This window comes from Haliotis rufescens, unplaced genomic scaffold (genome assembly GCF_023055435.1).
Source record: "Haliotis rufescens isolate VD_foot unplaced genomic scaffold, xgHalRufe1.0.p SCAF_10, whole genome shotgun sequence".
In the NCBI taxonomy this organism is placed as follows: domain Eukaryota; kingdom Metazoa; phylum Mollusca; class Gastropoda; order Lepetellida; family Haliotidae; genus Haliotis; species Haliotis rufescens.
Window position 1 is genome coordinate 2,721,953 of NW_025963780.1, and position 23,291 is coordinate 2,745,243.

The window sequence follows — 23,291 nt, forward strand, 5'->3', positions numbered from 1 at the left end:
ACGGCAAGCATTTTTCGCCTTTTACGGCAAGCATGGGTTGCTGAAGAACCCGGATCTTTCCCGGATTCTATCCCGTATCTTCACGGGTCTATATTTTGGCGTTCATGCACATTGCCAGGTTTAATTTGCGTTGATGTACAACGGATATCTATCACATTCCCATAAAGCATACCGGGGAGCACGGGTGGCCCAGTCGTCTAAGGCGCCGCGATTCGCTGTGCAGAGTTGCGTCCCTTGGACACGCAAGAAACCTATGATTGTGGGTTCGAATCCCGGTTCGTCCCGATTTTGTTTCTAGGTTTGTCAGCACCATACCCGTGCTCGTGGGTTTCACCGAACTGGTAAACGTCTGAGACCTGCATCACTTTGGGCTTTTCTCCCACATTAAGCTGACACGCCGTGATATAACTGGAATACTGTTAAAAGCTGCGTAAAATCCAACTCACTCACTCACCCATAAAGCATACCATTTGGTGTTGATGGACAACTTCTTCTGGCTACAAAAATGTAGTTTCTCTAAAAGCTAAAATGGCCTCTCCGATTCTCCACCTGGTACCACGTGTGAAGTCCATTAACCGTATCCCCCGGCATTATATTGATGGAATACTAACATTAATCTTCTGAATAATAAAAAGACGATACAACATGGGTAGCTCACCTTGGTAACGCAGTGGACACCTCTTTTGGGTTATTTAATCCTGTGTCTTTTAACTTTAAATCACTTAACTGACAACAGCTTGTATCCAAACATCGTTGATACTTATTAAGTGAATTTCAATCGTAACTCACTCATTTGTTTAAAGATGTGAGTTACCGAAGAATGTGAAGTGCCGTCTCGCTATCTGGCTATAGCCAGTCAACCATCAAAGTAGAGATAATTTATGGACAACAACTTCTTGATTTAATGTAAAGGTGACGTGTCGGTTCTATACCGAAACGTCGCCTTTAAATAAAGAAATAGTTATCCATAAATTATCTCCAACTCTGTCATCCGTCAACTTCTAAGTAATGTCTATCAAACAATTCAGGCAGTCATCATTTTGGCAACCGATATATTCACGCAATCAGGCAGGGAAAGTTGGTTATTATCGAAAAATAATAATAAGCCTCACTAATTATGACTGAAAGTCCTACAAGAATGATATAATGTGTGTAAAACATGCATGTATCGGAATAGACGAGAAATCTGTGTGTAATGTACTGTAAAATAATGGTGACAAACCGGTGCCAAAATGATGGTTGACTGATTGAAGTCAACGTCTTGGAAGAATGCCAGTGAAATTATCTGGCCGTCACGTCAATGACGTCTCACGTCACGTCACAATTGGCTCTGTTCGCATTTTGAGGAAACACTGAGATGAGCTGATTGGAACAAGACAGTTCGGTCCCGAAAATAGATCTTTCTTGGTTGGGAATACACAATGATAAAGTCGTAACACTTGACAACAGTGTGGTGATTGGGTTTTACGAGTAGAACACTCTGCCTCGGTTCATCCCACGTGCAATACATGCTCATAATTGCCACGTTATGACCGTGTTTTAGTAGACATGTGGAGGATATTTCAACATTTGATGCCTAGGTGACTAAAATGATTCCATATTTTGTCTTGTACCATATGTTCCCGTGCTTTTCCAGATGAAATTGCCTTGCCTTTGCACGTGTTTGTGACGGGTACAATCAGTGAGGCAGGATACGTTCACCTAAAGTTTCGCAAACACCTGGTGTCATCACTATTTCATAGTGATTAATAAACACATGCTCATGATATAGTCGGAATCGAACAAGGGAGATATCTTATGGATATTGAAAGGTTTTGTCGCTTTTTTATATTGTTATTATTTTGTTAACATTATCATCCCAATGATCACACAACTAACTAAAAGTTTGGGCAGTGGGTTTTGACTCCTTTTGATTGCGGCCAACCAAAGACATGAAACGATCTCTGAAGACGACGATTACTTAGTCACACCAAGAGAGACCAAGTCAGAATGGTCAAAACTAAACTTCAAATATATGATCACACAAAAACCCAAATGGAATACAGTAAGTATTTGGTGGACAGGGCCTTACTATATCACCCCTTTGTTTATCGGCTTTATATCATATATTAAAAGCTAAACGCCAAATTGAAACAAAAAGCTAACCCGGAAAACTATACTTAAAAGAAATTCGGTGTTAAACCAACAAACAATAAAGAAATGGTATACAGTTAACCATTGTATTATAAAATGAACTAGGTTTACATATCAATGGACTTGCAGTACAAGTACAGTACAATAAAATACAACAGCAGTGGTTAGAAGGCACGTATCCTCTTCAGGAGCCATTCCGTGGCATGAGAGATAACATCATCGATGTAAGCTTCGGCACCCTTGATTGGCTGTAATGTCATTGATGAGATGCTGGATGGTTACTGGAGCGTTCTTAAGGCCAAATAACATAGCTTTGTTTTAATAAAGTCCACCTGGTGTCTGCAAATACCCTTTTAATATGTCAAACTTGCCGACGTACTATACCGAATCTGTTGATGCAGTCCTCGATTCTTGGTATTGGGTAAGAATTAGTACTAGAAACGGTTCACCTCTTTTTATGGTGTACAGCATCTGTACCACCAGGCTTCGGCACAAAATAGCAAGGTGAACTCCAGTCACTTTAACTTGGTTCATTAATGTCATTGTCTAGCATGTATTGAACTTCTTTCTTCAGAGCTTCAAACTTGATAGATGGGGATGTTGTTTCACAGGCACAGTGTCACCTTCATCTACAATCTACATCTGTATGGCAAGGTACATCCGTAAACAAGTGAACAAACTCTAAAATTAACTCTGACACTTGAGCCGTTTACTCAGATGGGAAAAGACCTAACTTAATATCAAAGTTTGCTGAAACTTCAGAATTGTTTAGTTTAAGGCTAGCATAGTCAGCAATACCACCATACTTTGCAAAGTTACAATTATCATAAGCATCACACTCTGATACAGCATCTACAGGAGAAAATGTGGCAGCACACTGAGTAGGTACATTGTCATTTCTTCATGATACTTTTAATATTATTGACATGACAAAGCTGTGTCTTTTTACAGTGGCCAGGTGTTTGTACAACATAGTCAGTATCACTGACTTTTCTGTCAATAACATATGGACCGTGGTATCTAGCACATAATGACTGACCACGGATTTGCAAAAACACTGAAAACACTTTGTCTCCAGGACTGACATTTCTCCTTTGAGACTTTATGTCATAATGAACCTATGTTTTGTTCCGACATTCATTCAAAATATCCCTAGCAACTTCACAAGCTTTAGAAAGACTAGCCCGAAATGATGAGACATCCTCCAACAAACTCATGTCAGACCTATCATTAAGCCAATGCTCCTTCAAATGCTTTAAAGGTCCACAAAGTGTGGCCAAATACGAGGTCAAAAGGACTCAAACCTAAGGACTCCTGAACTGACTCCCTCACAGTAAACAACAATGCCTTCATCACAATCCTTCGCAGTCTCAAAACAGTAGGTCCTCTTCATTTGCTAAATAGTCTGGTCATTGTATGGTGTGTCCGTTCTATCTTGATCTGCGGTCTAATCTCATACCTTATTATTATGACATGTTTCCAAGTCGTGAGAAAATGTCCTTATTATTCAGCTCGACTAATCAAAGTATTTGCAACAATTTAGCAAAATATGTATTTCTTGCTGGTAAGAAACGTAATTTCATTTTCAAGGGAATACCTGTGTCATATAATTAACTCCAATATTAACAGTTTGAATACTGCATTGTAAATCTTATAATTCAGCGCTCTGTCATATTTGTATGCCATCATACTCGGCACGTGTATTCATTACCTGAATAAAAGCATCATCTTAATAGTCTGGTGAAACCTCTCTGAAGGTTCCTGAGATTGAGGATAATATGCACTTGACTTACCCTGAGTTATGACCAACTGAAGCGTAGCCTGTTGGAATACACTTAACAGGATCTGACTGAATAGTCTTGGGCAAACAAAACATAGTGAAGACCTTTACCAAAACCTTGATAATATCCGGAGCTGTAGTGTTCCATGAAGGAATAGCCTCTGGAAGCCTCGTGGAAGCACACATGATAGTAAGCATGTACTGATTGCCTGACCGATTTTTAGGTAAAGGACCAACACAATCAATGATGGTGCTGCTGAAAAGTTCTTCAAATGCTGGAACGGGATTCTGTGATTAGGTTTGCTAACCAATTGACATAATTCAACCAAATCATGTTGCAACTTAGGCGAAGAGAAATGGGGTCGAATTTTGTCACAGGTTTTGTTCACACCCAAATGACCTGCCAAAGGAGTTTCATGAGCCAAAGGCAAACATGTTTTCGTTATAAATTTTGAGGAACAATGTGATGAAGTATGTTCTTTCATTTTCAGCAGGAACAGCTGCCGGCCTTCATTATATCATCAGAATTCTATCCTTGAAATAATAGCAAACTGAAACCTTGTCAGCGTCTTTAAAAGAGAGTGCCCTATTGCAAGACGTTTGAGTTATTGGTCTTCGCCCTGTAACTTAACCAACTGCTCTCAACCCAGGACTGGTAGCAGCATGGCGTAACTGATCCACTTTCTGCTAATCAAAATATGACTGAATGTCCTCTGACACACAATACTTACAATCCTCAAGCAAAACGAACAACCTCAATCTATCAAAATCACCATGGGCCTCCTGAGAAGTACACCATCTTCTTAGCAAACTCAACAAAGGTACAACCATCCCTTTTTTCAGCAGACCTTAACCTTTGCCTAGAATCTTTAGGAACCAATTCATAAGCCTTCAAAGCTTCAGCCTTAACAGCCTGATAAACAGAACTCCTATCAATAGGTAGGGCAGAATGAACTTCCTAAGCTTCACCCCTAAATATACATTGCAACAACATGGTGGAATTAACCTCTGGCCATTTTAAAGTATAAGCCACCTTTTCAAAATTCAATTTGTTTGAATTCCTAACCAGCTTCTAGTTGCCTGATCCGAATATTCAGAATTTCTTTTTCAGACTCCAATTCTAACTTCTCCTTTTCCATAGCCAATATTCTTTAAAGCAAAAACATAAGGTTTTTCTTCCATCAAGGCCAAAGCATCATTAGCCAAAATTTCATCCTCAACCTGGTCGGCCATCAAAATGTTCTTGACATCGGCCCTAAGAATACCCGATTTGACGCCAAGTTTGTAATGTCTGCCTTATTCGACCAGTTCAGATTTATTGAGCATAGAGACTTATTCCATAGGATGACTAAAATACTTCTCTGTACCATAGTGATTGCTGGCTTCAAACAAAATGAGAAAAAAGTTAATACAATAATGTTTAACAAATAATTTTGTCGACATCCAAATTGAAATAATAAGGTTACCCAGAAATATATACGTAAAAGAATTCAGTGTGAAACCAACAAAAAACAAAGAAATGGTATACAATTAACAAATGTATATTACAATAAACTAGGTTTAATAAAATAACTGCACACCAATTACAATGGCAGTACACAACAGAATTGCAGTTCACAATTCAATTGCAGTATAAACTACAATAGCATGGGTATAGCATCAAAGCAAGGATGATAATATTTACCTAGCAGCAACGGTGGCCAAGCTTCCAAAACAGGAATAGACTGGATATCCAGCGTGAAAACAATGATCTTCACACAACCGCTGGTCTTAATGTAATGTGAGATGTAATGTGATATAAGACAGGCATGTGTTTGCCCTCTTCTATTTCGCCTATATTCCTTCCAGAAACTTCCCTACCATTCCGGATTCGTCTATAGGTCTTCAAGAAGATTCCAGATAACATTTGACTTTAAAAGCATAAAAATATAGTCAACACTTCCACACGACTGCTTACATAAAATAGTACTACAATCTTCACGAGTAACCATTATCAAAACACAATGCCATGAACTTGAATCTCATCAGAAACAATGTAATTCAATTAAAACATTGTTTAATAATACATTATACTGCCATATAACAACAGCAAGTCTCCCATTAAACATCTTTTGAACAAGAGTAGTGTGATACTCTTTGAAATCTTTGTGGAACGAGCATTGCTCGATTGTATCTCAAAAATTTGTGAAATGTAGACACCAAAGGCTGTAACAGCTGGAATATTGCTCAGCTTTAAGGGACAAAATATCAAACATATGATCAAACAAATGACGCTCTTATAAAGAAATTATGATATACATCAATCATTCTAGCAGGCAACGAATACCCTCATTATACAAAGATACAGGGTACCTAAATGGGCAGCAGACCATGGAAGGTAGGTTTTAGGAAGCATGAGAGGTGCGTTTTGAAATTAAGGTATAAGAACATCCAAGCGTTAATGGCGTAAAACGACAAATGGTAAAGTTTTACAGATGAATTGTCGGAACGAGGGAACTGATTTGAATACAAATATGTGCATGTACCCTTCACTCAAGCCGTTTGGACCTTTGGACCATGGACCATCCCTTTTTAAACAACAGCTTCAATACACATTGCTGGACAATATCAACAGTCAAGCAAACGAAATTATGTGACCAAAACATTGCAGACGTTATCAAATCGTTACTAGGCTGGACACAGTCGCCGAAACACTGCAAACTGTACTTTTCAACACATCTTTGATACCCGTATCAAATAGATAACTATCAAATAACCATTTCGTGTTTGTTTCATTTTAGCCACCATTAAATATGGAAGTGTATACTTTCATTTTTTCCGGCCGTTTACATGCAAACAAGCAAGGCGCGTATAACAGTTAAATGTGAACGACAATACTCGACGCTTCACGCCTGTGACTAATACTACGGATTATAAAAGGTTAATTAATGATGATTGAAGGATTGTCCATGCTGTGGACATAACTCTTGTTATGAAGAATAATCTGTCAGTCACGGTTACCTGGTATGCTTTACTAAACCATATAACCTGTCAATGGCAATTGTAGTATCAAAGTAGGTGTTTGCCTCGGGCTGTTTTAGCTGCGGCAAAGACAGAGGGGTCATCCCGATCTAGGTCCGTGACCTGTGATAACTTTGGCTAGTTCACATTGGGTGAGGTGAGGTGAAATTGGGTGACGTGCATGCACGTGTGTGTGTGTGTGTGTGTGTGTGTGTGTGTGTGTGTGTGATGCCGAGTACTAGCAAGGGGCGGGTAGCCCAGTGGTTAAAGCGTTCGCTCGTCACGTCGAAGACCCGGGTTCGATTCCCGACATGGGTACAATGTGTGAACCCATTTCTGGTGTCCCCCGCCGTGATATTGCTGGAATATTGCTAAAAGTGGCGTAAAACCACACTCACTCACTTTAGTGCAAGCTAACTGAGATGCCATGCCGCAGCGTAACATGAATACCCCACGCAGACACAGGATACTGATCCAAGCGCCAGACAGGGTAACAACAAGTAACATCTTTTGCTGTGCAGAGTTGCGTCCCTTGGGCACGCCAGAAACCTATGATTGTGGGTTCGAATCCCGGTTCGCCCCGATTATGTTTCTAGGTTTGTCAGCAGCATACCCGTGCTCGTGGGTTTCACCGAACTGGTAAACGTCTTAGATCTGCATCACTTCGGGCTTTCCTCCCATATTAAGCTGACACGCCGTGATATAACTGGAATACTGTTAAAAGCGGCGTTAAACCAAACTCATTCACTAATACACCCTTGAATATGAGCAATTGCAAATACATATCATTCTGTGTGTTTTGATGCACATATTTACGTTGCGAAGGATCGTGGTAAACTCGGAGTAAGTGAGTTTGGTATAACGTCGGTTTAACACTATTTTAAATGAAACAAGGCGTAGAAGGTAAGTCCAAAGTCATGCATGTCTCAGACGTTTTCCGTAAATCCATGAGCAGGTGTCTGGTGCTCACAAACCGAGAAACATAACCGGGGCGAACCGGGTTTCGAACTTCCGGTCAATGTCTTCTGGCATGCCTAAGGGGCGTAACTCTGCACAGCGAATTGCGACCCACTGCCAACAGGGCTGACCCTGTTTAAATTGGAGCTATTGCAAATAGGCAAACAGCGCTATCCGATGTACCATCACACATTTTCTGAAGATTAAAAAAATAAATAAATAGTGATTTTTAATAGAAAGGGTTACTTCCCCTTCGAAATATTATCATCGGTGCTTTCCAATCGCCCCATGTTCTGTAGAGATGCTCTGGAACTCTGTGGAATGTACACCCAGCTTTAAAGTAACAAAAGCGTCTGAGACACTTGATTGCGGCGGTTGTGTTGACCATGGATATTCTTCTAACCATAATGTTATGAAAGTATATCATGGGAAAAGTATTTACATCACCAGTTGAGTTGAGACTGTGATATTGGTTAGAATTAAATGAACTGATTGCCGAATCTGAAGCTGGGTTTAGAAAAGAAAATTCTACTGAAGATAATATCTTTGTTTTGCAATCACTTGCTCAGAAATATTTACGTAAGCCTAAGTACTGTTTTTATGCAGCCTATATTGCTTTCTGTAAAGCCTTTGATAATGCTGATAGGAATAGGTTGTTTTATATGTCATTACAGAAGGTTGTATAATTCATGTATAATGTTTTAGTGACAGTGTATAGAAATGTTTGTAAGGGAATTTGAGAAAACAGATATCATTCATGCGGTGTTAGACAAGGCTATAAGCTAAGTCCTGTACTTTTCATACTTTTCATCCACCAGTTGGCTACTGAGGTGATTGAAAGTGAAACGAATGGTATCTTTGTAAATTATATCATTGAGATCATCAAGTTGTGTGCAGGTGATATTTGTTTGATGTCTGATTCAGTTGTTGACCTACAAAAGAAGCTAGCATCATTAGAATGTTTTTGCCCAAAGTGGAATATTGAGGTAAATTTAGAAAAAAACGGAAATAATTGTATTAAGAAATGGCTGGTATGTCAAAAGTGTAGAAAACTGGTTTTATGGCAATGAAAAAAATGAATATAATATCGTGTGATAAATATCTTGGTCTAGTATTTTGTTCACGTTTAGTATGGTCAAAATAAAGGTTATGAGACGTTAGCTATACAGGCTAAAAAAGCATGTTTTCCAAAATATAATCTTATCAGGAAATAAAATCTTTCATGAAATGTAATTGTTAATATTTTTATACGAAGAGAGCTGTTATGGTTGTGAGATCTGTTGAAAATGTTCAAAGTGATTTTCTTAAAACATTCATTTTCTTTAGAAAACGCACATCAACCAAGGCTGTGCTAGGGGAAGAGGGGCGATATTCGTTACGGGTTAAGTATTTTTGTCGCTGCATAACGTATTGTGTAGGTTGGTGCGTTTGACCCCAACACGTTATCCTCGGGCTTTCTATGACATGCAAAAGGTATGTGTGGATAATAGAGGAGGAAACTGGGCGTCACATGTTAAAGTGTTATTCTCATACCCTGGATATCCCAGGAATTTGGGGATGAATCTTATTTATAAGTATGTTCCACAGCAGATGCATTACGATTCAAATTCACACTTGGTATCAAAAGATAAATACTTCTGTATTTCTAAGACAGTATACATCTTATAAAACATTACACAAGCGTGAATTATATATAACATCACATTTTGATTAAGATCTTATGAGAACACTTGCTAAATTTCGGTGTTCATCACATGGTTTGAAAATTCAAGTGCAACGCTGTAGTAAAACAGTGTATGATTCAAGATGCCTAATGTGTGATAAATGTAACTTGGACATCGAAGATGAATACCATTTCTTGCTAATGTGTCATGTTGTTATCGACATACCATCATCGTTATTCATCAAGACAGAAGCCAATACATTTGATGTCAACAAGAAAGGGAAAAGCCTTGAAAGGTTTAGCCATTTTCATTTGAAGAAATTTAACGATATAAATGGAAATTCCACAATCGATGTGCATTCACAGATACAGTAGTGTTAATTTTCCTCAGGAAGAATTATGTGGATTTGTAGCTTGATGTCCATGTATGATATATTCCCAGCGTGAGTGGGTGAGTTAGTTAAGATTCATGGTCACATCGGCAGTATTTCAGTATACCGTGACTAAATCATGTTGTACAGGAATAATATGTAAATATAGACTGTAAAATCTGGCGACAAGGGACAGTAAAATCACCCGACTATCACAGATATAGATTTAAAACTAGCATGTTACCAAAACAAAGCGACTATTCTAAACAATACATTATAAAAATGGGCATGGTACCCCAGCAGGATTTACACCATCCCTCTGGCTACTTGTGTTTGGTAGAAAGTTTTAGCCAAAGCATTAAAAAAACCCAAGTATTCTACGATTACAATCCAGGAAAATGAAATATACTTTGAATGAAGTGGGACTTACGTACCTTCTCAGGGGAACAGTTATTCTATATTACTTCCACCCCGTTTTAAGGTAAAGCCACTAACAATCACAGTTATATAATCATTTTACCAAATTAAAATCACATACTTTTTACAATACATATTATCAAGATTTATCTATTAACTCTATTTCTTAAAAAAAAGGAATTAATTCCTAGCGATGTCCATCAGTGTCATTAAGAGAGTTATTAAAGGCGATTTATTTGAAACGTTCATGATTAATGTACATTTTAAATTTATGTACCATACACCATTGATAATGTGTGTAAGATTGTACTCAGGGCAACGGGGCTTCCAACACTGAAATAAAAATCTCTATCTGACTGTTTGTTGCAACACATCAAGCTACACATATAATCGTGACTAAACCACTTTGGACAATTTCCGCTGAGAATATCCAACAGTATGTAACAAATCATTCTTTCTTTCGTCCATAAAACCACCACGTTTAGTTGTTTCCTCGACTCATGTCACTGATCTGTCACAAGCATCAACGATGTTGATGGACGTGACCCACCGTTGAAAGGACATTCTAGAGGCTGTTCCTGACACCATTTCGTTGTTTTACTGCGCGTCACACTTAGAATGATGGCGGTATAAATAAGGCTGTTTGCATCATAACACGCTATTGCAGAGTGCAGGATCTACCTGGTGTACTAGGGCAACGTCCAGCTTCAGGTAAGCCAGTTTTGGATTTTCGTGGGCAATTTTATTATCAGTATTATCTTAAACGAAATACATGATACAATTGTAAAACACAAGAGATAGAGATATGGTACTTTTACAACGAGCATGGAATTGACAAAAGTCAAGCTTATTTTTTTTATTTTCTAAACAATTTTTTTTGTATATTTTGATAAAAACTTATACGACCGCAAAGTGTATGACATGGAAACGCTAAACATCCGATCTCGTGCGCCAGCAAATGTCACATATTTCCCCTTTTTCTATCAGTGAGTGAGTGAGTGAGTGAGTTAAAATTTAACGTCACATCGGCAATATTTCAGCCATATCGTGACGAAACAAAATTTGACATTAACAATATATTTTAAACTGTATAAAATTCTGCCGACGAAGGGCAGTATAATAACTAGAATATCACAGATTTACATAAAACTAGTTAGAGAGCATGTAAAAAGATATTATTTTGTAACACAATATAAAAACAGGCTATAGAGCGACAACAACTGAAGGTAGATCACCATGCTAGGGTCCATGGGAACTTACATTACTTTTGCTACCTGCATGGACCCTAGCCGGATCCTTTTCTATCAATCAGGACTTAATTGACCCATCAGGACTTAATCCTGACCTTATAAGCCATAATTAATTCGCCCTTTAGATAGTTAGATAGCCCTTTTGTAAGTGCCTTATTGTTTTACGCCCGACAGATAAGCATAATGCAGTGTACTAGATGTATTGTGAATGATTTCTTCCACGCAAATCCAAATAAGAAGACGCTTTGCTTGCACGCTCGTCATTGAACCCGTGTGTCAGATGTTCTAGACTGTAAAAAGTTGAAGGATGCACTTATTTATTTGACGCATGACTTAACGGACGGATTAACTATACTAATATAAAAAATCAGGTGTTCTTTAACTTCTTTTTGAGTAGTATTTTTCAAAGATATACTTAAAGACAATTTTCGTGATTAGCGACGTCGAGATGAATGGATCAGATGGCTAGTGTTTTTGAGTGTTTGAATCCATCTGCGTCATCTGTTATGCGATATACAACAGCTCGTGTGAAATAAGTAAGTGTAACTTATCAAGTTTATCATAGTGTAACCACGGACAAGATATGATACATACATCACCACCTTTGTGTCAGAAAAGCACCAATCAAATTCGCACCTACTATAGAAATCATATGCCCTTGATGTCGCCCGAAAAGTACAATTAATTTAAATTAAATTACGCATTTATATAGCGCTACTTATCCAGACATATTGCCTGCTCAAGAGCGCTCAGTCGTATGCTCTTTTGAAGAGGATGGTCTTGAGTTTTGATCTAAAGGCGTTGACATCTTTAGATTCCCTGACATCAATGGGCAGTGCATTCCATAGAGTTGGTTTTCGGAAGGTTCTGTCGCCATATGTTGTTCTGCTGGTTGGTGGAACAGCAAGCTGTAGTTGGTTTGCAGATCTCAGTGTTCGGCCAGGTTAGTAAAGGGCAGTGAGTTCCCTGAGGTATACTGGGGATAGCCCATGGATCGATTTGTAGACAAACATGATCAGCTTGAACATGATCCTGAGTCTCACAGGTAGCCTGTGCAGCTCTTTCAGGACGGGCTCTCCTTTTATCAGAGATTGTTATGAAAATGGAAACGGTTCAGTCGTTCTTAACTGCTGAGTTGATGGATTCTGATATGATAGAAAATGTAAATTGTATTGTACCGATGATATTGCGGAAGAATTTCATTATATTTTTAGATGTACATATTTTACAAAAGAAAGAAAATTGTCTTTAACGAATACATATTTATTAACACAGAGTATTTTACAATTTCCAGCACTTTTGTCATGACATAATTATCTGTATTGAAGAATTTATGTAAATAATGTAGCCTAATAATGAAACTTATACAATCTTCCTTCTGAACTCATATCCTCAATCACTAGTTAGTGTTAGTGTGTTGGGTTTAACGCCGCTTTTAACAGTATTGCAGTTATATCACGGCGTGTCAGCTTAATGTGGGAGGAAAGCCCGTTGGGTTTAACGCCGCTTTTAACAGTATTGCAGTTATATCACGGCGTGTCAGCTTAATGTGGGAGGAAAGCCCGAAGTGATGCAGGTCTTAGTGAAACCCACGAGCACGGATATGGTGCTGACAAAACAAGAAACATAATCGGGGCGAACCGGGATCCTCAATCACTAACTATATATATGTGTCATTGGTACCTCATATGCCGAAGGTTTCGGCCTGAGCGTAATGGAGCTCTGTTCTGTTCTGAGAGAGAGAGAGAGAGAGAGAGAGAGAGAGAGAGAGAGAGAGAGAGAGAGAGAGAGAGAGAGAGAGCGAGCTAATCGGGATTTACTTTGATTTTATCAACAGTTCAATACTATCACATGGTGACATCAAGAATGGGCGTCGCTCATTATACCTATGTTGTAAATGAAACCATGGTCTGCGACGTGAAGAGGGTAGGCTTTAGCCACGAGGCGACCCCTCTAATAAGGGGTTGGTCCTTCGAAAACAACATGACGTATATATGGCGCCATCCCGTGACCGTAGACCGTTATGAATAGATCGCTGAAAATCAGTGATGACCCCTGGCGTTCGCGAATATGGTTAGCATACAATGTGTGGAGGGATGAGATCCTCTTTATTTGTGATCCATCAACTGTAACAAGCGGTATATTCTTCAGTCTATATCCTGGTTGGGGCAGTCGGGTAGCCTAGTGGTTAAAGCGTTCGCTCGTCACGCCGAAGACCCGGGTTCGAATCCCGACATGGGAACAATGTGTGAACCCCTTTTCTGATATTGCTGGAATATTGCTAAAAACGGCGTAAAACCAAACTCACTCACTCACTATATCCTGGTTATGTTTTCGGAACCAATTGCACAATGCATTATGTGCAACCCATTCCGCATAACCGTAGGTAAATTGCATTTTCAAGCCATTTTGCAAAACTGTTTGAAAAATGTATTATTCCAGTCCATGAAGAAATGGATCTATCGAGGCTTTCAATCCGGACAATTGTTTCTTGTTTGTTTGTTTGTTTGTTTGTTTGTTGTTTAACGCCGCACTCAGCAATATTCCAGGTGTATAACGGCGGTCTGTAAATAATTGAATCAGAACCAGACAATCCCGTGATTATCATCACGCGCATCGATCTCCGCAATTGGTATACGATGACATCCATCAACCAAGTCAGCGAGCCTGGCCACGCTATCCCGTTACGACAAGCGTGGGTTGCTGAAGTCCAATTCTAACCCGGTTCTTCACGAGCCAGTGTTTCTTGACGACGTCTCCATGATATGATACAATATAAGTATTGTTACCACTCGAGTGGTGACTGATGGACTTGTGTTTTACGTTTAAAACAGTAATGATACAGGTCGTAGATATGTAACATTTCGATGTGGCCAGAAGGTAAGGGAATGACAAGCCATCATAATCAGGGCGAATTGGATCATACGACCCGTACGCACACAAGGGACGCAATGGAATGTTGCCTCAAGCCTTACAAAAAACGCATTCGTCAAAGAATAGGTCATGGAAACATTAGTTGTGGGTTCAAAAATATATGTCTTTCTCTAAATATAAGCAACAAAACCCTTTTCATATTAAAATGAAATCGAAGTCGATTGTACGATTCCGACTATATCACGAGCATGTGTTTATGAATCACTATAAAAATAGTGATGATACCAATTTTTTCTCGAAAAGGTGAGCGTATCCTGCCCCACCGGAGGCACCCGTCACAAACACATGCAAATGCATGTAAATTCTCCTCTAGAATATTGAATTACCGGTCCCTGATAACGCTATGGGATAGAAACGATAGGGTATGCGATAACATTTTGCCACTGAATCGTTCTATTGGGTACCGGGAATCCAGTATGTTTTCACTGAAGTGATCTATTAGGTATGGGGAATCCAACATATTTTCACTGAAGTGATCTATTAGGTATAGGGAATCCAACATATTTTCACTGAAGTGATCTATTAGGAACCTGGAATCCAACATATTTCACTAGAGTGATCTAGTGAATACCGGGAATCTGGCATGTGTCCACGGAAGTGATCTTTGGGGTACCGGGAATCTAGCATTTTTCCACGGATGTGATCTAGAGAGTACCGGGGATCTAGCATGTCTCGATGGTAATGGTATATTGGGTCCCGGGAATCTAGCATGGTTTCCACTGACGTGATTTATTGGGTACCGGGAATCAAGCAAAATTCCACTGAAGTGATCTTTTAGGTACCGGTCATCTAGCAGAATGGTGCTATTTATCCTTTGTAATAAATTTCAAACAAATCCTAAAAGACGAATTCTAGCAAAGCATTGGCTAGTATCAAATTTTAAACAAATGCTAAAAGATAAATTATTACAAAGCAGTAGCTAGTATCAAATTTCAAACAAAAACTAAAAGATAATTGTCTTTACAAAAGGCAGTATAATAAATCTGAATGTTTTAAAAACAACTTTCTAAATTTGCAGTAACTTTTTTGAGAGGCATTTAGAAGTTGGAGTACTAAGTTAGGATAAGATATAAGGATGAACAACTTCTGGGAGCGACGTTTCGGTGTGGGTTCTAACACCATTGATAAATGTAACAAATGTTATATTTGGAATAACACTTTCTTAGTAAAGTACAGATTCTCGTACTTTTTTGGGTTGAGTCCCGTCCGGGATTCGAACCCACACTAGCCAGAGTGAGGCACCTAATCGCCAGCACACAAAGTCAGCGATCTAACCCACTCAGTCACCGAGGCTTCCACAAAAGAAAGTCCGACAACTGGTAGTCTAGATCACATACTTTGAGTACCCCTCTGACAAGTGTAAATTGGCACGGCTCCCATGGCCGAAAGCTATGAACACACAATGCCATTTAGAAAGTGGTCAAATGTAACAAATGTTGTATTTAGGATAACACTTTCTTAGTAAAGTACAGATTCTCGTACTTTTTTGGGGTTGAGTCCCGTCCGGGATTGTGTAACCATTGATAAAGTTGATAACTTGCTTGATAACGGGGTTAGAACCTACACCGAAATGCACTCCTAATTGTAATAAAGAAGTTGTTCATCCATATATCCTTAGTAAATTTGCAGTACATTTATTAACCAATTTAACCTTAAAAAATGAAACTTTCGAAACCGTGACATTAAGTATATGTATATTTTTTGTTCTTGTATACATCAAAGTATTCAAAGTAAATGGGTGTATTCAGTTACACATGAATGTTGAATTTTGAGTAACCTTGACTTTGCCACAATGTGGATACATAGTTCCGACTGAAAGTTTGATATCAACCCTGTGCTAGGGCACAGCTATAGTTTTGTATTTAAGACCACATGATTCTTTTTATGATGTGTAATTTTGCATGCCCCTTTTAGAAAATACCGTTTATTGTTTAAAAGTGTTTTCTTGACATCCTTTTTCACTTTTCATTTTTAGTTGACAGAAAGGGCCTACAGTTACAATGAAGACCATGCTGTCAACACTATGCGTTCTGTTGTGCTTTACAGCCAACCTCGCACCAGGTAAGGACTTTCATGTGTTGGTCATAATGATAGACCCGTGAAGATCCGAGGTAGAATATGTATTCAGTAACCCATGCCTGCCGTAACAGGCGACTGTGTGTGTAGTGAGAAGCGACTCATGGGATCGGGTGGTCAGGCTCCATGACTTGGTTGATGCATGTCATCGATCCCAATTGCGTAAATCGATGCTCATGATATCAATCACTGGATTGTCTGGTCCAGAGTCGATTATTTACAGACCGCCGTGATATAGCTGGAATACTGCTGAGTGCGGCCTTTAACAACAAACAAACAAACAAACATTACGACAGAAAACAAGAGTAAAATAACGTACCAAAGTATATGTGCACTTTAGCGATTCTCAATGCTGATTGGTTTGGTGATATGACATCACACTGCTTTCATGTTGAGGACACTACGATATAACGTCAACTAATGTTCGTGAATCGATAATGTTCTACCATCTGGGCCATAAAGCGATTTCGGCGTTACTTCCAAACAGTTCTACTTTTATCATTACGATCAGCATACTCATCAGGTTAATCTCAAGTCGCCTATATCTTCGTGTTTAGCGTCGCTGGCTAAGACTCATTTTGTCGACAGAAAAAGAAATTATAATGATATAAAATCATCGATCGTGAAAGTTTTATACCTGTTTTAGCATACGACATGTCAGTATGAAGAACATGTGCATTCCACGAGATGGATATTCCCAACATTATGATGAAAAGTTTCAAGCGTCACTCACAATACCTCGAAACGCCGTTCAACGCGGCATTGACCCCCAATCAGCCTAACATGTTGGATTCTTTCATTGACAGGATTTGGACAGAATTACCCTATCAATGCCAATGCCAACCCAGCCACCCAACAGGGCACCAATACCGTATCAGCAGCGCCCACTGCTGTACAAACAAACGCCCAACAGCCTTACGCTGCCCCACCACAGCAGCAGCAGCAGCAACAGCAGCAGCAGCAACAACAACAGCAGCAACAACAACAACAACAATCTCAACAGGCACCAAATATGGCCTATCCTAATCAAGTGAATAATTTCGGACCGCAGCAGCCGTTTCCAAACCAACAGTTCCAAATGTCCAACAACCCATGGCCTCAACAACCACGGCAAAACCAATGGGGTCCACCACAAAACCGATGGGGTCAGCCACAAAACCAATGGGGTCCACCACAAAACCAATGGGGTCAGCAACAAAACCAGTGGGGTCAGCAGAACCAATGGGCGCAGCCACAAAACCAGTGGGGTCAACAAGGAAACCAGTGGGGTCAGCAGAACCAATGGGCCCAGCAGCAGCCAATGAACAATTTGGCAAACATGTTCCTCTTTAATGGAAATCTTGATACATACATGGATTTCCAAATGATGAACATGTTCGGCCTTCCCCCAAATATGATCGATGTCAACCCAGAAACGATGTGGATGATGAACGGCTTAAATCCAAACCGACGTATGGGAATGGGAATGGGAATGGGATCCGGAATGGGAATGGGAATGGGAATGGGATCCGGAATGGGAATGGGAATGGGAATGGGATCCGGAATGGGATCCGGAATGGGAATGGGAATGGGAATGGGATCCGGAATGGGTAGATTCAACTCTGGCAATGGCCAAGGACAAAACAGCTGGATGACAAATCCTTTCTTAATGTCAACAATATTGAATTAGAAAATAAAAACATGCATTGTAAAATGTAACAATACGAATGAAAGGTCACATTTAAAGACACAACACTAGCATTCTTCTTTAAGCGAAATGCTTCAATAAAGAATTCTCTACTTGGTTGTACCTTGAAAATTTTGAAACCAATGTACATTTTCACCAATTATCAGTAATGACACCAAGACAAAATATTCACCGTGTCATGACAAAGAATTGTAACATCCATCTTCCACTAGCTCCCTACCGCTACAGTATATTACCATACATACAAATAAGCTGTTCAAATTGAGCTCTAGCGGACGTGTTCAGTATTGCATGTTGTGTACCAGAACATCTTCCTCTCCTCATCCTAGAAGACAGAGCTATACCCACATATCTTTCCTTCATTTCTGGTGTATGGTTAAGTGGGACAAAGAGCCCATTTCTAATTTTCGAGACAAAGGGATTTGCGTCGCTGTTTATGATGACTTGTGAATAAATCAACATACGTGGTACATCTGCTTTGGGTTTTGTTTAACTTATTCTTTCCAGTAGTCAACTTTTTGTCGAACAATATTCCAGCAATTTCGGCCTTTGCTGTCCACATTTCACAACTTTTGAGATACAATCGAACATACTCTTTCTAAGATTTCACAGAACGTCATACAACAGTTGCTCAAAAGTAGTTTGATCAAGGTTACAACATTTAAGGATCAAGTAAAGCTTTAACGACGTGGTAGACATGCTCCTGTGTTTGTTCCTGTGAACAACAGGCTTGTTATGTGCTTGTGAGTGAGTGAGTTGAGTTTAACGCCGCTTTTAACAGTATTCCAGTTATATGACGGCATGTCAGCTTAATGGGAGGAAAGCTCGAAGTGATGCAGGTCTCAGACGTTTACCACTTCAGTGAAACCCACGAGCACGGGTATGGTGCTGACAAACCTAGAAACATAATCGGGGCGAACCGGGATTCGAACCCACAATCATAGGTTTCTGGCGTGCACAAGGGACGCAACTCTGCATTGCGAATCGCTGTGCCTTAGACAACTGGGCCACCCGTGCCCCCATATGTGCTTGTGACCTTTTGGCTACTTTATTAACACATGTTCATGATATAGTCGGAATCGCACTATCGAACAATCGAGATTACGTATGACTATGAAAAGGGTTTGTCGCTTTTATATATCAAAGGTTTTGCATAACTATGTGTCATTCCTGGTAGTCCTGGTAGTGGTTGAAGTGCTGTATCGTCGAAGTCCCAGGTTTTATTCCCCACATGTGTACATTGTGTGGAGCCCATATTATACTCCTTCTGGTATATGAGCACGACACCCGGCGTAAAACAAAGAATGCTTCATTAATGTCGAATGGTATAACAGAATCAAACATTTGATATTCTGGGGTGGTGGGTGGATCTTTTAATCAAAGATATACAAAGTTTTTCTCTGAGAAAAAGTGCCGAACAATTATTCCTACTAACATTTGTTTTTTGAAAACACCCAGTATATCTGTCGAACACTTATCATACTGAAAAACCCAGAGCCAATTTAAATGCCCACAGGAAAATACCGCCTTATGCACTAGAACATCAAATTAAATCCGTTGTCTGGTGGTAGAGCGCCCGCCCGGAGAGCGGAAGGTTCGGGGTTCGATCCCCGGCCGCGTCGTACCAAAAGACGTTAAAAGATGGTATTTGTTGTTACCCTGTCTGGCGCTCGGCATTAAGGGGCTAAAACAAGGACTGGTCAGAATACTGTGTCTGAGTGGGGTATTCATGTTAAGCTGCAGCATGGTATGACAGTGGGCTGGCACTATAAATCGGCATCAGTCCGGACACAAACGCACGAGCGCACACGCACACGCACATGCACACGCACACACACACACACACACACACAAACACGTCGCTACATACGTGCAATAATCTTGGACGCGACGTTAAACCCCATTTCACCACCACTACCACCATCAAATCATAGGTCACTAACGCAGGACACCATAGCCGTTACTGCTGGATGCCATATGCAGGGTATCCAGGGTATTTGACATGGTTAGTGGACACATCTTCCCTAATCGATGAGTCAAAGTCCAGAGAAGCTGTAAACAACCAGTAGAATGAAAGTGATCTGCAAATCCACATCATTCTTGAAGACGGTAAAAACCTTTCCCTGAAATAATATAAGTTCGAGGTTCAGCTTTCACATTCTTAAAGGGGGCACGGGTGGCCCAGTCGTCTAAGGCGCCGCGATTCGCTGTGCAGAGTTGCGTCCCTGGGCACGCCAGAAACCTATGATTGTGGGTTCGAATCCCGGTTCGCCCCTATTATGTTTCTAGGTTTGTCAGCACCATACCCGTGCTCGTGGGTTTCACCGAAGTGGTAAACGTCTGAGACCTGCATCACTTCGGGCTTTCCTCCCGCATTAAGCTGACACGCCGTGATATAACTGGAATAATGTTAAAAGCGGCGTTAAACCCAACTCACTCACTCACTCACATTCTTAAACCAAAATGTCACAGATGCTCAAAGCTGCTTTTGAATATCACTCTGCTACTCCCAGTCAACAGAGGCAAACAACATTGATCGAGTAAACAACCTCATTGTTTATTCCCCCTGCAGTGTTTTATTGTACGATAAACAACGACCACGAGTCGATTATTTCTTATATGAGATATCAATACTATGTATAGCCTCTTTAAGTATGTTACTAAAATGTAAAAGCTCTAAAATTATCTGTGTCTAAAAAATGATGACTCCCTGAATAGAATCCGACCTCGGAATGTTGGACAACTCAATTTAACGAACAGGTGGGTTAAGTTTGATATTTACCGCATATTCTCACAATCCTCACGTCATCTGTTTTTTTCTCCTAATACCGACTGTTATATCTCTCCCACTTTTGGAAGCTATCGTTCGGCCAATGCTGTTTGTTGTTGTTTGTTGTTTAACGCAGCACTCAGCAATATTCCAGCTATATGACGGCGGTCTGTAAATAATCGAGTCTGGACCAGACAATCCAGTGATTGATATCATGAGCATCGATCCACCCAATTGAGACACGATGACATGCATCAACCTGGTCAGCGAGCCTGACCACCCGATCCCGTTAGTCGCCTCTTACGACAAGCATGGGTTGCTGAAGACCTATTCTACCCCGGATCTTCACGGGTCGAAGCACAAGGGGTATCATACTCGTTATTGTTGTCTGAGAAGGCGTGAATACTATGTGTTCCTCATAGGTAGTGATTCACGATAACACCTAATACATGGTTGTATCACGATTGTTATTACGTAATAAACATTTTTTTATGTTTCAGGGGCGGTCGGGTAGCCTAGTGGTTTAAGCATTCGCTCGTCACGCCGAAGACCCGGGTTTGATTCCCGACATGGTTACAATGTTTGAAGCCCATTTCTGGTGTCCCCCGCCGTGATATTGCTGTAATATTGCTAAAAGCGGCGTAAATCATACTCACTCAATTTTATGTTTCAAGCATTTATGAATATCGAAACATTAATTGTATGACGTATGCAGGGAGGGGAAATTCTGAAAACAGTCCTAACCTTCAGAATGAACGATGAATAAACATTGTTTTATGCCGCATCAGCAATGTTGCAGCTTTTCATGGCGAGAACCAGTTGATACATTTTCCAGCAAGTGCATATAAAGAACAATACTAAAAGTATGATTTCAAGGACAACATAAAATATCCGTCATATATCACAGAAAATAGAGAAAAAACTGACCATTTTGGCTAAAATCTATATCCTAAATACAGATTTCTTAAACATGTGTAATGCCGGTGTAGTAGGCTCAAACGACTCCCCCTAATTTTGACTCTAGAGTCATCTGAGCCTGGGGAGTCATTTGAGCCTCCGACACCGGCCCCCCTCATTGATGACATCTATGTAAAATTTTGGGGTAAGACATTTTGGCAAGAAGTAGGCATCCCCATGGGCACCATTTTCGGTCCTCTTTCTGCTGAATAAGAATTTCTGCTCGGATTGGCAATGTCAACACAAGGTAATGTGGCCGTTTAACTTGTGCTTCAGGAATATCGATGATCTGATATCGTCCAGAAGCCATAAAATAGCCAATTCCACTGATGTACCCCAATTGAGCTTGAAATTAAGGAGACCCGTGAAGATCCGGGGTAGAACAGGTCTTCAACAACCAATGCTTGCCGTAAAAGGCGACTACACTTGTCGTAAGAGGCGACTAACGTGATCGGGTGGTCAGGCTCGCTGACTTCAGTTGGTTGACGCTTGTCATCGTATCCCAATTTCGTGGATTGATGCTCATGATATCAATCAATGGATTGTCTGGTCGAGACTCGATTATTTACAGACGCCGTCCTATAGCTAGAACATTGCTGAGTGCGGCGTTAAACAACAACCAACCAACTGTTCTGTGACGAGCTCGAACGGAAGATGTGTCCAGGCAGAAAGTGCAGAATATGAAACATCACCCTGGACATTTTGGTAAAAACGTCTTGATTCGGGTCAATCATAACCAATATGTAAATACTGTGACTGTTTGATCGAGCATGCCTATTTACATGTGCATATCCCGTAACATATATAAACAACAGTGACCAATGAAATGAATGCCATAGTTTATTTTGTCAATAAAATAACTGCACATATTTGTACAAACTTAGCTGGATGAGGAACCATTCTACTTCGGAGATTTATTAATTCAAATAGTGAGCAGTCACAGCTTTGTCATATTTCCATGGCACCCTCCTGTGTAACAGCCCAAGTTTTCAATTCGTGTAACTTCAGTCTGAGTGGCGAATCCATGCACAGACTGTAATGATAGAGAGTTAACAGCTCCTTTATAGCGGCAAAGTCGATACTGTATTACTTAAGTGGAATGATTGTAATCATAACTGAAGATTATACAAATTGTGTACCATTTTCTTAGAAGTTTGGGACCGCCTCCGTGGTCTAATGGTAGAGCGTCTGCCCGGAGAGCGGAAGGAGCGGAAGGAGCGGAAGTTTGTTTGTTTGTTTGTTTGTTTGTACGATTCCGACTATATCATGAGCATGTGGTTATGAATCCAGGTGTTC

The 23,291-nt window shown here is 40.1% G+C and overlaps 1 protein-coding gene across 1 annotated transcript; it reads left to right on the forward strand.

Moving 5' to 3' along the window:
- Positions 1-10,914: 10,914 nt before the first annotated feature.
- LOC124145448 (bifunctional endo-1,4-beta-xylanase XylA-like) lies at positions 10,915-18,738 on the forward strand. Its single transcript, XM_046515212.2, has 3 exons — positions 10,915-11,032; positions 16,481-16,566; positions 17,388-18,738. Exons 2-3 carry the CDS (start codon positions 16,506-16,508, stop codon positions 18,248-18,250), a joined length of 924 nt encoding a protein of 307 aa, XP_046371168.2. The 5' UTR covers positions 10,915-11,032; positions 16,481-16,505; the 3' UTR covers positions 18,251-18,738.
- Positions 18,739-23,291: the final 4,553 nt, after the last annotated feature.

What these genes read in the sequence shown, in the direction of transcription:
- LOC124145448 (XM_046515212.2), top strand. Translation starts at nt 16,506, where the DNA reads ATGAAGACCATGCTGTCAACACTATGCGTTCTGTTGTGCTTTACAGCC. An exon ending in TACAGCCAACCTCGCACCAG is followed by an intron (nt 16,567 to 17,387) that starts GTAAGGACTTTC and finishes TTTCATTGACAG; the next exon opens with GATTTGGACAGAATTACCCT.